Genomic DNA, 16,420 nt, shown 5'->3' on the forward strand with positions numbered 1-16,420 from the left:
CACAGAGAGTTCAGGTGGGAACCTAATGGAAGGCTCCTTGAGGTTGGGTTCCTCTTCTTTCTAAAATCGCCCTGCCAGGCCTGTTAGGGCTGAGTGCTCTAGAAATTCCCATTTCTGCCTGAACCCTGGGCACCCCGGTTTCCGGGTCCCCTAGCACTCAAAGCCTCAAGCTGTCTGCACAGCAAAATATAAGATTCATGGCCCAGGCTTAAGAAGCACACAAAAGAAGTCTGATAAAATACACATTTATTAGAAATTTTTCAGCAGCATCATTTCCATTTGCTTTTCTAATCAAAATACATTTCAAAGAAATTACAACGAGCACTCAAGATGTGAGCAGCAAATATTTTGAGAACTCAGGAATAAAATAATCAGTAGTACATGTTTCATTCATTCATCCATCCATCCATTCATTCATTGTTTTAAAAACGTGCAATATGAGCACAGAGAGCCAGGAATGCTACTTAGTATGAAAATTGAGTATTCCTGCCCTTGTTCTGGTTGTAGAGACTTTACCCATATTCAAGAGAAGAGCTGGACTCTACAGTGCATTCTGATATAAATGTATGATTTAGCCAAAAGACCTAAAAATAAAAATCAGTAAGAACAATTTCCCTTTCTATTCATGTTTGACTTAGGAAATAAATAGTCATTATAATGGTATTTTCACACACAGAAATCCAGTTGAGGCTTTGCTTAACCAGCATTTTTTTTTACATATCTTACTTTATAAAGACATAGATTTGGTTTTAATAATTCAGCGACTGAGCTCCAGTTTCTAGGGCAGGTGATCTCCTGAGATGCCAGGCAAGGACGGGAATCACCCTGTGGTCCATCAAGTGAAACAGGTCATTCGATAAGATACACACTTTGCAAACTAACTTGTAGTTAATGACATGGTATTTTTTTCACAGACATTAGGAAAAAAAATGTTGCCTTGGCAACTAGTGAACTAGACATGAAAGAGAGTATTCTGGTTAGACAATGCAAATATGCAGAAGGGTGAAATTGAATCACTTTTTGTAACTTCTGCATTATCTGAGGTGTCTACAGTCAAATCCAAATGACTATACAATACACAGTGCCCTCTACCAATATACGTTAATCAGGTTTCCTGTGATATTGAACATTCATGAAGTGCTGATGTGTAAAAATGGACCCAAGAGTGGGCGGGGCCTGGATTCCTTTCCTGGATAATTCTATAGGGAATACAAGTGGTGCCTCTTCTTTAGACACAGCCAAGGGCCCCGAGTCAATTCCTTTCTTCATGAGATCATTTACTGTGATCACCACCAACCAATTCAGCTGGTAGTTTTATTAGCAAATTTAATGATGTGATAATCTTTCCCGAATTTACAAATGTACAAGGTATTTATACCATTACCCTTAGACAGCTCCAGCGCAAAGATATACATATAATACACTGTGATAATTATTTGTAAAAATATGAGATAGCATTAAGTAAAAAAAAAATAGACACACAAGACATAGTTTCCACAGGCACTTCCAACTACAGGTGAACAGAGAAAAATATAGCTTTTTAATAAAGTACTGAATGTTAACTTTTTTCATCTGTTTGTAAAAAATATCTGTGCAAAAGTGTGTTCTCATTATTCCCTAAGTAATTGTAGCACTGCTACATCTCAGAGTCTTCTTTAACAAGGTTTGCTGTGTCTTTAAAAGTGTCTTCCGTGGCAGTATAGGCTGGAGCTGGGTTCCTTTTCGGATGAACTTGAGCAGGGGGAGGAGGTGACGGGGGTGAAGCCACAGCAGCGCTCTCCTTTTGCTCATTCTCCATCTGAGACGACAAGGAAACAGGCATTAGCCATCCGCTCCCCCAGCGTGAATGCAGACGGTTTGTGGAAAGAAGACGAATCTTTGCCAGTTTGCTCAGACTATTCTGACTGTATGGCCAATTGAGACAAGCAAGTTACTGCTAAGAAGGAATGCCTGTGCTAAGCAAAAGTGTTAAAAATTACCTCTGCATAGACTGGATTTTCAAAGTTGGTAGTTTGTTTCAGTTTTCGTTTGAAGATATTCCATTTTGTTGCCTAAATGAAAACGGGAAATCAGAAAGCCTTCAGTAATTTTGTATGGGTTTCTTCCGCCCACCCCCCACCCTGTCTAGGTTTTAAAATTTCTTCTTACTGAAGGAATAAGCAATTTGGAACCTAGGACCAGGTGACCTGGCCCAAGTGGTAAATTGTTCAATCCTTCTTCCTTTAGTCCCTGAAAAGTAACTGAAACTCTCTGGGTTATTTTCATTTAATAATTTTTAATTTTAAAATACTTCCTTGGTTTGAAATTTGCAATTTATAGAATCTGTGCCTATAATATCTGGAAGCCTTTTTTTTTTTTTTTTTTTTTTTTTGGTCACCTCTCGTATGCACTCCAACCGGGACCGAACCTGCAACCCAGGAACGTGCCCTGACTTGGAATCGAACCCGCGACCTTTTGCTTTGCAGGACAATACCCAACCAACTAAGCCACACTGGTCAGAGCTATCTAGAAGCTTTGACAGAGACAGGCAAGAAGTTTCTTCAGGTGCTGCCTGACATTTGAAGGAAAAAGTCAGTTTATAACTGTCATTCATAAAATGGTATCTTGACCCTTGATCAACTCAGGCACATCCCTTCTTCCCTCATCATTCCCTCCTGGCATCGTAGTAATAAAAACTAACAATAGCCAGGGGGGAGTGGGGGGGAGGGGACAGTGGGAAGAGGGGATTACAGGAACTACTATAAAGACACATGGACAAAATCAAGGGAGGAGGTTGGAGGTGGGGGAGGGAGGTGGGTTCAGCTGGGGTGGGGTGGAGGGATGGGGAGAAAAGGCATACAACTGTAATTGAATAACAATAAAATTTTTTTTAAAAAAGCAGTAACAAACACGACTAACAGTTATTGAGAGCTTGCTATGTGTCAAGGACTATCTAAGAGTTTTACATGTTTCTGATTAATCTTTCCAATAATTCTATGAGCCAGGTGCTCTTATTATCTTTATTTTACAGGTGAGAAAATGGAGTCAAGGCAAGATCAGATAACTAAGTTGTAGGTGGGAAAGTGGGCAATGATGACAGGACTCAGAAGCCCATAAACGAAGGAACCCAAGGAGAAATCGCCCTGCACTGTGATGGGTGGCCCATTGTGCGGAAAAGCTGCTGGAGGCAGTGCTGGCACAGCTCTGGCTGAAAGGTGACAGGAGGCAAGGCAACTAGGACAGGGAACAGACGGCTTTCTCTATCGGGCAGCTCAGGTATCGCACGTTTTGTGGGGTGCCTCTGGCACTGTGAAAGTAGGGGCCAATACGTGAAGGAGTGGGGAGCGCATGACTACAGGAGAAGTAGAGGAGACCGTTCCCTTTACCCTACATCTAAGTGCGCGCCTGCCTTACACGCGGCCAGCACCAAGAGGAAGACGAAGACATTCACGTGACAGCCCGGCCTCCGGGAGCCTATGCTTAAATGGGAAAGGTCAAAGTTCCTAAAAGTCACTGCTTTAGTATGGAATGGCTACTTGGAATTAAGCAATTACTGACCAAAGAAACGGTGGTGATTTTCATTTTTATCCCCTTGGGAAATCCAATGCATGTCAACATGACTTTTAGAAAATGACAGACCTGAGCTACAGGATTTCATGTTCTGAACTTTCAGTCCTTTGAGTAGATGTACTCAAAGGTGAAAGATAAATTTGTGAGGCCTTTGACAAATTAAAGTCAACCTAGGGTGATCCTAACCAAGTGCCCCTACTACTCCGAGCCACCTGCTGTTCTCTCAGTGCCCAGGAGGCAACAGATGCAGAAGACCCCTGCACATACCATGGAGGGCAGACCTGAGAGCAGGGGTGTCACACTCATTTTCACCGGGGGCCACATCAGCCTCGAGGTTGCCTTCAAAGAGCTGACTGTAATTCTAGGACTGTATACATGTAACTACTCCTTAACAGTTAAGCGAGAGCTCGGCGCTGCTATCAGGTAGAAACAAGGTGCCCGGACAGATAAAACAAGGTGGAGGGCCGGATTCGGCCCGTGGGCCTTGTGTTTGCCACCTGTGACTTAGAGGGTCTCAGACAACTCATTAAAGAAAGAGAGAGAGAGGAAGAAGTAACATACTGCAAAGATGGGGATGAGAAAGAAAAGGACTACAACTGGTGAAGATCCACTACTCTTATCTGAAAGAGTCTCTCCGTGTTCATTTGTTGTTGATGACTGATGAGTACGCAGGTTAGCGGTCGCAGCATCTGCACCGTATTCCCCCTCCTCTCAGGCTGACACACAGCTGTCCAGGTGAGCAGCTCTCAACTCGCAATAGGCTGAGAGGAGAAGTCGCGCTGCCTTAGGGTTGAGTCACACTTATGGAACCGAATGTGTGACATGCAAGTATTCTGGTGTCCATGGAAAATTGATCTTCAAAATCTACTTTTTAAATGTAGTTTGAAGAAAAAAATTCAGCTCCCTGAAAAATATAAAACTGGAAATTCCTTTCTAAGACAACATCTGTGTGTGTCAGAAAAAGAAGGACTTGGTAAATGCAACATGAAAAGGTGGATAGAGACCCTTGTTATAAGATCTCCTCATTAGCGTTATTTGGGTCAACTTTTATTTTGATCCAAACAAGCAGAACAGGAGCCAATGTCTAAAGTGCCTGAAAATCCAAACTGACCTCCAAGTTAACTTTGCAAAACCCAACTCTGTTTACAGATTAAACAGTTTGAGAAATACGGATTTTACAAAATGCTAAGATTTCTACCTACCCTTAGACTTGTGTTTCTTTGTATTATTTCACAGAATAAGACACAGAACCTTAAAACTGAGACATCCTAGGTCCTATTGTTCTCAACTGGGATCACGATGCCCTGGGAGACACCCTACATAGAATAGTTTTATACCTGAAGAACCATCCCAACCAATATGCCAATAGCGCCCTCGAGGAGAAACGTTACGAGCTCTAGTGCCCAGGGTGAAATAGTTTGCCCTGAATCAAACAGCTGGATCTTAGGAAGCGTCATATGTGTCCATTAAAGGTAGTGTTACCCAACCCCGCCAAACCCACCTCCCTCCTCACCTCCACCCTCCCCCTTGATTTTGTCCACGTGGTGGGTTCGGCTGGGGTGGGGTGGAGGGATGGGGAGAAAAGGCAGACAATTGTAATTGAATAACAATAAAATTTTTTTTAAAAGTAGTATTACCCATTAATACAAAATTTTATATAAATTTATTTATTGAATTTCTCTCTATAGACCAAATAACCTAAAACTTTCAAGAGACCTGCAGGAATGGTAGAGAAGCTCTATCTAGTGGGTTTTTTTTTTTCTCTTAATCTCCACATTGAGGGCAACATTGTTGGACAGTTAGACCAATAGACAGAGGAGGGTATAAATTAGCGCCATCTAGTGGTGGACATAGGTGACGGCTAGGTAACTAAGGACAACATACGTTATTAAGGGAACAAAGATGTACACTGTAGTAAAACTGCATTACACAGTAAAGGAAAGGGTCTTCTACATGTATCCTTGACACGGTGAGCTCTTCATTCATACTAGGTCATTGTCTCAAATTAAACACCTCTGGTCTGAAGTGTCTGGGTCCAGATGGGCTGGGTGCCCTTCTTTTCTGCATGACTCGCTGCATCACAAGGAACATCATTCCCTTTCGATGTTGGAATACAGATTTATTTTGTGGGTAGTTTTTCAACTTATGATTTTTTTGAACTTACCTTTATTAACTGCCTACACATGTGGGAATCTGTGAGCGTATTGGGGTCTCCCTAGTTTGCCTCAGATTAAACAAACCCAGCAATTCCAAAGCCCTCTCCAAATTCTCTATCATGCCAGTGTTTAGCCCATTACCTGAGTTCCATCAGCACTTGGGGAAGTTGGCTTCGTGTCTGGAGCTAGCTCCGACGGGTTTATGGGACTCCCATAGTTCTTGTTCTCCACATTTTCAGATGCAGGCAGCTGTGCAGATATTAGAGGCCATTAACCACTTCTGACAGAATTTTTGCTGTAAAGTTTCTTATCAAATCTTTGGTTCTGTTTTTCCCACAGACATGGTCAGGCACCAATTTTATTATGCGACTGACCCTGGGGACCAGGAATAAATACCACCTCCAACTCGCCACCAACCATGTAGTCATCTCTCATGCCTTAATCCTGGGAGGTAAATGCCTCCACCACTGGTGATACCAATTGTATTATTTTCTCTGTGTCCTCTCACTCTCACTGGTGACTGTATTTTTGGACAAAAGTTACTCTGGTTGTACAATGACAGCCAAAATCCCAGGAGAAAAGCACGAATTATTCCCAAACTCACTGCTGAACTGAGAATCTTATCTTTGGATATTGAGAATGAAATTAATAATTTCAGAGGACTGGTTAATGGGTTAAATTTTTATATATACATTTTTATATATTTTATGTTTCAATATTATTCTGTATTAGTTTCAGAAGTAGAGCACAGTGGTTGGAAACTCGCGTGCTTTCCAGAGTGGTCTCCCTGATGTCTCCAGTACCCGCCTGGCCCCACACATAGTTATTCTGATATTATTCACTATACTCCCTGTGCTGTCACTTACATCTGTGACTATGTAACTTCCAGAGGCTGAATTTTTTTAAATGAGGCATAATGAAATTAACACTCCTCTAGACATTCCCTCTTAAGCCCAAATTACCATGGATATATAATCAATAAATTACAAGATAGAAATTCACTCTTTTTCCTGTATTTTTACATCCACCACTTCATTTCTTCTCAAACTTGGGTATGTGTTTGTAAACATGGCCTCATTTTATTTCAAGTGAAAATGCTAAATAAAATATCATAACTGTTTTATCATGTGACTAAAGTTTCGCCATCTAGGTATCTAAGGATTAGGCAAAATGCTTTCAAGGTTCAAATATTTCTGAACTTAAGAAAGCTACTCATAAAATAAACATTTGTATCTTGTATTACAATGTGCCATTATCTTGTGAGCACAAAATAAGTTTAGGTGTTAACAATAAAACTGTATTTCACTGAGGCCAGATTGTTTTGACAGAGGAATTCAGGCTAACAGCTGGCTGGCACTGAAGTGGTATTGGAGCAATTGATCCCCACCTAATGAAGTTTTCTCCTGCACGCATGCTCCTATCTCATCTCCCTGCCCCTCTTAAGGATGAGCAAGTAGTGGGGACGTACCAGAGGAAATTTAGATATCCGCCTCTCAACTTTGGAGATGTTTGTACTTTTCAGAAAAGTATGAGAAAGGCGAGCAGGGGGAGGTCACCTAAAAATCACACATTTGTGATGCCAGTAAGAATGCAGAGAGTATAGCCAGCCCCCCCATACCTCTGCATAGTGACCTGACAATCATCCAGTCATTCATTTCACTAATATTTACAGGTTGCCTGTGTGTGTCAGGCACTGTATTTGCCAAGCCTCTCAACAGACTCAGAATGAGTCCTCTTGCTCTGACCTCTCAGAATGAAAAGGTTCTTGGTCAGCACCCCCAGAATGGTCACCAAACCTCAACAACTAGGCAGCAGAATGGGATTCTGATTATATTCAGGTCTCGTGTCCTGGGATCAGTCCTGTTACTACAGATAGTGAAGCTGAGGGCTGGGGGGTGAGGCAGCCCCTAAGAGAGTGTTCATTATTCAATAGAACAAGATCCAGCAGTAGTAACACTTGAAAGAAAGGACCGTGGGACTCCTCACCTGGGTTGGCTGAGCTACTTTGACAGCACTGTCCCCGGATGCATACATTGGGTTTTCAAATACTATGGGTTGCTTCCCCATCTCCATGGTAAAGTGATCACTCTGATAAAGGAAAAAAAAAATCATACCATACTGATCTGATTCACACACAGAGGAGGGTGTTCTCCTCATGCCTAGATACACGCTAGGTGCTATGCCAAATTTACCCCCCGAAAACTGCAAAAGTAAATAAATACACAGCAGAAGCACAAGACCTCCATACGGGAATTTTCAACCCGTTCCATCTCATGGCACACATAAGCTAATTACTCAAATTTTTTGGCACACCAGAAAACACATGTTTTGCTGATCTGACAAGGAAAATAGGTATAATTTTGAATCATTCACACTCGACAGCTATTGTTGTGTTGGCTGTTGCCGTTTTTCATTTGACAATCTAAGGGAAAAGAGGTCAGTGCCCCTGACTAAGTAGGTATTGCACGTTTTAAAAATTCTTTCAGCACACCAGTTGAAAATTGCTAATGTAAAGTAAAAAATGGAAACACTCCTCCTATACCTATGGCACCTCAATTCAAACAATTCACTTGGGGATTGGGTTTGGACAACAGAGAAAAGGGTGGGTGGTAGAAGAAGAGCAAAGAGGAGAAGAGAAAGGGTGGGGAGAAAAAAGAATGGATAGTATTGTGCTTTTAGGCAGGAGCAAAAATGAAAGTTTGGGGACAAAAGCAGAATACTGAAAATAATTTCCCTATACTGATTTTACTGTACTAGTCCACTCATGAAATAATCCTTTTGGTCCTCGCAGAAGGTATTACTGTACCCATTCAACAGATGGGGCAGAGAGGGTCACCAAGCTCCATGCCTATCATTACATACTTAGAAGGCAGCAGAGTTGTAATTTGAAGCAACCACTGACTCTAAATCACTGTTGATTCCATCACTATACGTTGGTGGGAAAATAAACAACACTAGCAAATGTATATTCCCTACTCCTTTCCTTACTCCTTCCTTTAAAAGTACAAAAAGTCATCAAATAAAAAAGAGAATATCTTGGTCTGTCTCCTCTGCCAAAAATTATAAGACTGTTTAAGATTCCAATTAAACTTAATTAAGACTGTTTAGAGGAAACCCAAGATGGTAGAAAAGTAAGTGGAAGCTATATGAACCTCTTCCCAGGACCAAACTGGAATTATAACTAAATTAAAGAAAATTCATCCCAAATAACCAACTGAACACTAGCTGGAAAGAAGCCTTACAACCAAGGACAGACAAAAGAAACCACTTCACCACAACAAGACTGGTAGGGAATGTTGGGGTGCAAAGGGCCGGCTGGGCTCCCATGGGTGGCAGCTGAAGTTCTGGAGGGATATTTCAGTGTCTGGGGGGGGAAGAGTCTCCAAGAAGTGTGGAGTCTAAACCCCAAGCTGGGCTCCCAAGTCTAGAGCACCAGAACCAGGAAAGTAACCCAAATAACATCTGGCTGTGAAAAGCAGTGGGGTTTTTATCTGCAGAGAGCCTCTTAAAGGACCAGTGCACAAAAGTTAATTTGCAGCCGCTTACCCTGGGCTCTGACAGAGCAGGCTAGAGATGCATGAGGAGAGTCTTGGGTTGGTGGAGAGAGAGAGCTGCAGGGTCAGCTACCAGGATCCCTGTGCTGAGTCATTCCCCATACTACAGAGGTCACCTTTCTCAGGCAGAGCACTCCCCTCCAGGCCTAAGGGGAAGCAACAGCCCCACCTGTAGGAATCCCTCTCGCCAAACCCCATGGAGCTTAAGGCTGGGTGCGGAAGAGTATAGCTGGAGGCTATTTCAGAAACAACCTAACAGAAAGCCTTTAGGCCAAAAAGGATTGCTGGGAGCTCTGAGACTTTAGCTGACCCTCCCCTGGGCATGGTGCTGGTAAAAGCCAGCCTTGGTGCACAGCCAGGTTCTTTCTGCACACCAACAGGCCCAGCAGAGATTGTAGATCTCTGATAGCTCCAAACAGGTTGACCAGGGTCAGTTACCAGCAGCATCTAACAAATGCCTACACCAGAGTGTTTGCAGATCTACCTAATACATAGAAACAAATACAAAGAAGCAGCCAAAATGTGAAGACAAAGAAACAGGTCCCAGATGAAAGAACAAGAGAATACTCCAGAAGAACTAAATGAAATGGAGGCAAGTAATTTATCACATATAGAGTTTAAAGTAATGATTGTAAGGATACTCAACAACATGGAAAATGGCATAGAAACCATAAAAAAGGACCAAGCAGAAATAAAGAATGCAATATCTGAGATAAATAATACACTGGAAGGAATAAATAGTAGGTTAGATGAAGCAGAGGACAGAACCAGCAATTTGGAAGACAAGGTAGAAAAATCACCCAAACAGAGCAACAAAAAGAAAAAACAATTTTAAAAAATGAGGAGAACTTAAGAAACCTTTGGGACAACATGAAGTATAACAATATCCACATCATGGGAATCCCAGAAAGAGAAGAGAGTGAGCAAGGGATTAAGAACCTATTTAAAGAAACGATGACCAAAAACTTCCCTAATCTGGTGAAGGAAAAAGACATACAAGTCCAGGAAGCTCAGAAGGTCCCAAACAAGATGGACCAAAAGAGGTCTACACCGAGACACATCATAAATAAAATGGCAAAGGTTAAAGACAAGGAAGGAATCCTAAAAGCTTTGGAAAGAAAAAGCAGTTAGTTACCTACAAGGAAGCTCCAATTAATCTGTCACCTGATTTCTCAACAGAAACATTTCAAGCCAGAAGGGATTAACATGAAATATTCAAGGTGATAAAAAGCAAGGACCTATATAATCAAGGCTACTTTACCCAGCAAGGTTATCATTTAAAACTGAAGGAGAGAAGAAAACGCTAAAGGAATTTGTTAACACCAAACCAGTACTGCAAAATATGTCAGCTTACTTTAAGAAGAAGAGGAAAAAGAAAAAGAAAAACAGAGGAACATAGTTTAACAATAAAATGGCAATAAATACATATCTATCTATAATCACCTTAAATGTAAATGGCTTACATGCTCCAACCAAAAAACAGAGGGTAGCTGAATGGATAAGAAAACAAGACCCATACATATGCTGACTCCAAGAGACCCATCTCAGATCAAAAGATACACAGAGACTCAGAGTAAAGGGATGGAAAAAGATACTTCATGCAAATGAAAAAGGAAAAGAAAAGCTGAGGTAACAACATTTATATCTGACAAAATAGACTTTAAAACCTAGGCTATAGTAAAAGACAAAGAAGGACACTATGTAATAATAAAGGGAAAAATCCAACAAGAGGATACAACCCTAGGAAACATTTACACACCCAACATAGGAGCACCTAAATATGTAAAGCAAATCTTGATGGACATAAAAGGAGAGATCAACAGAAATACAATCATATTAGGGGAATTTAACACCCCATTGACTTCAAAGGATAGATCTTCCGGACAGAAAATCAACAAGGAGAAAGTGGCCTTAACACACTAAATCAAATGGATTTAATTGATATCTTCAGAGCATTTCACCCCCAAACAGCAGATTATACATACTTTTCAAATGTACATGGAATGTTTTCTAGGATAGACCACATGTTAGGACACAAAACAAGTCTCAATAAATTTAAGAAAACTGAAATCATATCAAGCATCTTCTCTGACCACAGTGCCATGAAACTAGAAATCAATCACAAGAAGAACACTGAAAAACACACAAAGACATAGAAGCTAAATAACATGTTACTAAACAATGAATGGGTCAACAACAAGATCAAGGTGGAAGTCAAAAGATACCTTGAAACAAATGAAAATAAGGACACAACAACCCAAAATCTGTGGGACACAGAGAAAGCAGTCCTAAGAGAGAGAAATTCACAGCATTACAGGTCTATCTCAAAAAAAAAAAAAAAAAAAAGAAATGAAAAGAAAGAAAGAAAGAAAGAAAGAAGAAAAATAAAAAGTTCAAATAAACTGTCTAAATTTACACATAAAGGAACTTGAAAAAGAACAACAAACAAAGCCTACAGTGACTAGAAGGAAGAAAATAATAAAGGTCAGAGCAGAAATAAACAAAATAATGATACAAAAGAGCAATGAATCCAAGAGCTGGTTCTTTGAAAAAATAAACAAGACTGACACACCTTTAACCACACTCATCAAGAAAAAAAGAGAGAAGACCCAAACAAATAAAATCAGAAATGAAACAGGAGAAATGGCAACTGACACCAAAGAAATACATAGGATTGTAAGAAAATATTTTGAACACCTATATGCCAACACATAGGACAACCTCGATGAAATAGATAAATTCCTAGAAACATACAATCTTCCAAAACTAAATCAGGAAGAATCAGAGAATCTGGATAGACAGATTACACCTACTGAAATTGAAGCAGTAATCAAAAAACTGCCAACAAACAAAAGCTCTGGACCAGATGGTTTCACAGGTGAATTTTACCAAACATTCTGAGAAGAACTAACACCTCTCCTTCTCAAACTATTTCAAAATATTCAAGAGGAGGGAAGACTCCCAAGCTCATTTTACAAGGTTGGCATTATCCTAATTGCAAAACCAGATATAGACACCACAAAAAAAGAAAATTATAGGCCAATATGCCTGATGAACATAGATGCTAAAATCCTCAACAAAATATTAGCAAACCAAATACAGCAATACATCAAAAAGATCAAACACCATAATCCGGTGGGATTTATTCTGGGAATTCAAGGTTGGCACATTTGCAAATCAATAAATGTGATTCACACATAAACAAAATAAAGGATAAAAACCACATGATCATATCAATAGATGCAGAAAAAGCATTTGATAAAATCCAATACCGATTTATGAGAAAAACTCTCAGCAAAGTGGGAACAGAGGGAACATACATAAACATAATAAAGGCCATATATGACAAACCCACAGCCAATATCATACTCAATGGACAAAAACTACAAGCGTTCCCCTTAAGATTGGGAACAAGACAGGGAAGTCCGCTTTCACCTCTCTTATTCAACATAGTACTAGAAATCCAAGCATAGTAATTAGACAAGAAAAGAAATAAAAGGCATCCAAATTATAAAGGAACAAGTAAAACCATCTCTGTTTGCAGATGACATGATACTGTACATAGATGACCCTAAAGGTTCCACCAAGAAACTACTAGAGATGATAAATGAATTCAACAAAGTAGCAGGATACAAAATTAATATCCAGAAATCAGTTGCACTTTTATATGCCAATAATGAACTAACAGAAAGGAAAATTAAGAAAAACAATCCCATTCACAATTGCTTCAAAAAGAATAAAATACCTAGGAGTAAATCTAACCAAAGATGTAAAAGACCTGTCCTTGGAAAATTATAAGACACTGAAGAAAGAAACTGAAGAAGATACAAATAAGTGGAAATACATACATTGTTCATGGATAGGAAGAATTAACATTTCTAAAATGTCCATGCTACCCAAAGCAATCTATATATTCAATTTATCAAGATTCCAGTGGCATATTTCACAGAATTAGAAAAATATTTCAAAAACTTATATGGAACCACAAAAGGCCCCCATAGCAACCGTGATCTTGAGAAAGAAAAACAAATGGGAGGAATCACACTACCTAATATGAAACTATACTATAAGGCCATAGGAATCCAAATGGCATGGCACTGGTATAAAAACAGACACATAGATTAATGGAATTGTATAGAAAGGCCAGAAATAAACCCACATCTTTATAGTCAACTAATATTTGACAGAGGAAGCAAGCACATACAATGGGGTAAACATAGTTTATTCAATAAATGGTGTTGGGAAAATTGGACAGAGAAAAATAAAACTAGACCACCTCCTTATACCACACACAAGAATAAATTCAAAAGGGATTAAAGACTTAAATGTTAGACCTGAAACCATAAAAAACATAGGTTGTAAAAATCTCAAACCTAGCTCATAGTTACATTTTATCTCATCTATTTCCTCAGGCAAGGGAAACAAAAGAAAAAAATAAACCAATAGGACTACATCAAACTAAAATTTTTGCACAGCAAAAGAAACCATCAACAAAATAAAGATACAACCCATGGAATGAGAGAACATATTCACCAACAAACCTGACAAGGGATTAATATCCAAAATTTATAAAGAACTTATAAAACTCAACACCAAAAAACAAACAATCCAATTAAAAATTGGGCAAAGGACCTGAAAAGACACTTTTCCAAAGAGGACATACAGACGGCCAATAGAGGTATGAAAAGATGCTCAACGTCACTAATCATCAGAGAGATGCAAATTAAAACCACAAATGAGATGTCACCTCCCACCTGTCAGAATGGCCATCACCAATAACTCAACAAACAACAAGTGTTGGCGAGGATGTGGAGAAAAGGGGACTCTTTTGCACTGTTGGTGGGCATGCAGGTTGGTGCAGCCACTGTAGAAAGCAGTGTGGAGATACCTCAAAAAATTAAAAATGCATCTGCCTCTTGACCCAGTGATCTCACTTGTGGGAATATATCTGAAGAAACCCAAACCATTAATTTAAAAGAATATAAGCAACCTGCTATGTTCACTGCAGCATTATTTACAATCACCAAGATATGGAAGCAGCCCAAGTGTCCATCAATAGATAAGTGGATAAAACAACTATGGGACATTTATATAATGGAATTCTTCTACTTGGCTGTAAAAAAGAAGAAAATTTTACCTTTTGTAACAGCACAGATGGACCTGAAGAACATTATGTTAAGTGAAATAAGCCAGTCACAGAAAGACAAATACCATATGATTTCACTTATATGTGGAATCTAATGAACAAACTGAACCAACAAACAACACAGAGACAGACTCATAGGCAGGTGAGGGGGTAAAGTGATCAAGCAAAATCAGAAAAGGACTATGGACATGGACTGTGGTGATTGCGGGAGGGGAGACAGTGTAAGGGGGATAAATGGTGATGGAAAAATATACTAAGACTGTTTAGAATTCCAGTTCAACAGTGTGGCATATAGAGCAAGGGTAAGTTTCAATTTTATTACTATTTGTGGACACATTGCTGCAACAAACGTAGTGTTTCCTAACTTTGTCGTTATGGTGAAGAGTTTATTCTGAGAGGCCTCCTGTCTTTTTATTTTTTTCCCCTAGGATAAGTTTATTCTCTATAAAAAGTGTTTCTTTTATAAGCAGTCATCGGGGACCCCACTCACCATCACCACTGCTCTGTCAATAGCAGACTCAGGTCCAAACCCAGATATTCCGATATCCATATTAACATCGGCCCCCGATCTGAAGGTCACCCCATTTCCGTTTTCAGAGGATTTCACAAGACTGCTTAAACTGAAAAGAAGTCATCAAACAGTGTTATTGTTTTTTGTAACAACCCTTTGTAATAATAATACCCTTTCCTCCATATTGCTAAGTCTCACGAAAAGGAAATGCTCACTGTCCACTCTGAATTTACATGTCAGATACGCTAGTGAGTTCCCTTTGCTCCCTGGAAGTGCTAAGCTTGGGGTCTGAGAGGGGGCCAACTGACCCTCACAGGAATGAAGCCTGTTCTCCAGCCCCACCTGAGCGCCCACCGGGAGACACCACAACTGGACTGTAAATTGTGATTTCCACTCCAGCTTCCAAGAAGCACTTGATTAAGAAGTGATTTGAAGTGACTGCTTCAAGTTCACTACTTTTTGTTTCTGAAGAACAGATGAACTGTGTATCATGTTCTTTTAACTTAAAAAAAAAATTTGTTTGCACCTGGTTGCATCTCCCAGGCTTCCAAAATCAATATTCCACATAATGAAACTGACCTTGGCAGCTTGGGCAGAGAGGGCAAAAGGGAGCCGGTTTTCCTATAGTGGAAAAATCCCAGCGTTGCCAGAGCTCCAATTATGATGATCAGGATGATGGTCAACAGCACGGCCGTTGCTGCCATTAAAGAGGGAAGAAGAAGCAAACATGTTATCAAGCGAAGGAGAAGAGCCAGTCTTAGCTGAAGAAGCAGGGGACTGGAACCCTTCATCCTTCAAAGACTGGGTTAAGCAGGATGTGAACAGCATTCAATTCAGGCTCTGTGAAGTGGTTCCAGGTTGCTCGTATTCTTAAAACTTACTTGTTCCTGGAGAAATGCCTCTTGAAAGTCCTATTTCACAGTAATTTCCCATGTAGCCACTAGGACACCTGAAAGTAAAAGAAGTTCACAAGATATTGCCTTCTTAGGCGTCTACTGCAATTGTATAAGTGCACCTTGAGGTAGAGCAAGGTTTGATTGAGTAAATTATACCCTGAACAGACAATGTGTCCTGCATGACTGTTGTTTATTCTGCCTGAGATGAGGAGCAGAGTGAAGAGTAATCAGATCAACCTCATCAGATAAACCTACTGGTGTCTTCTCTAACCCATGGAATTTTTCCTTAGAGAGAAAAAACGGAAAGCATGATTGTGTTTTTTCCTTTGCTGTGCTTTCACTAAATACTTTTTAAAGATCTCCACTTGTCTTACTCTGTGTTAGAGCTTTCTCAATAATTCTCTTCTTCCCAAGTCTCGAGCTCAGTCTCTGCTCACCATGGGCGCCTTGTCTTGAAGCAGCTCTGCTGGCAGCCGCTCTCCCACAGTCCAGTTATAACTGACAATACCCAGTGAGTAGGAAAACGCGGTAGTTGTCATTTCTCTAACTGCCCGCTCTCCCCAAGTGTGGCCCACAATTCTGTGCCACCTCCTGGGAGCTTGTTAGAA

The 16,420-nt window shown here is 40.1% G+C and overlaps 1 protein-coding gene across 1 annotated transcript in view; it reads right to left on the bottom strand.

The window, feature by feature from the left end:
• Positions 1-239: 239 nt before the first annotated feature.
• The window catches only part of LRP2 (LDL receptor related protein 2), a 195,031-nt gene continuing 178,850 nt past the window's right edge, over positions 240-16,420 (bottom strand). Inside the window, exons 73-79 of the mRNA XM_045187457.2 lie at positions 15,798-15,865; positions 15,496-15,613; positions 14,896-15,025; positions 7,692-7,793; positions 5,847-5,954; positions 1,980-2,051; positions 240-1,798 (exon numbers count right to left, since the gene is read on the bottom strand). Of these exons, the coding sequence (XP_045043392.2) occupies positions 1,637-1,798; positions 1,980-2,051; positions 5,847-5,954; positions 7,692-7,793; positions 14,896-15,025; positions 15,496-15,613; positions 15,798-15,865 (760 nt within the window). The 3' untranslated portion in view covers positions 240-1,636. The remainder of the gene's footprint in view (positions 1,799-1,979; positions 2,052-5,846; positions 5,955-7,691; positions 7,794-14,895; positions 15,026-15,495; positions 15,614-15,797; positions 15,866-16,420) is intronic.

This window comes from Desmodus rotundus, chromosome 2, assembly GCF_022682495.2.
Source record: "Desmodus rotundus isolate HL8 chromosome 2, HLdesRot8A.1, whole genome shotgun sequence".
Classification (NCBI taxonomy): Eukaryota; Metazoa; Chordata; class Mammalia; order Chiroptera; family Phyllostomidae; genus Desmodus; species Desmodus rotundus.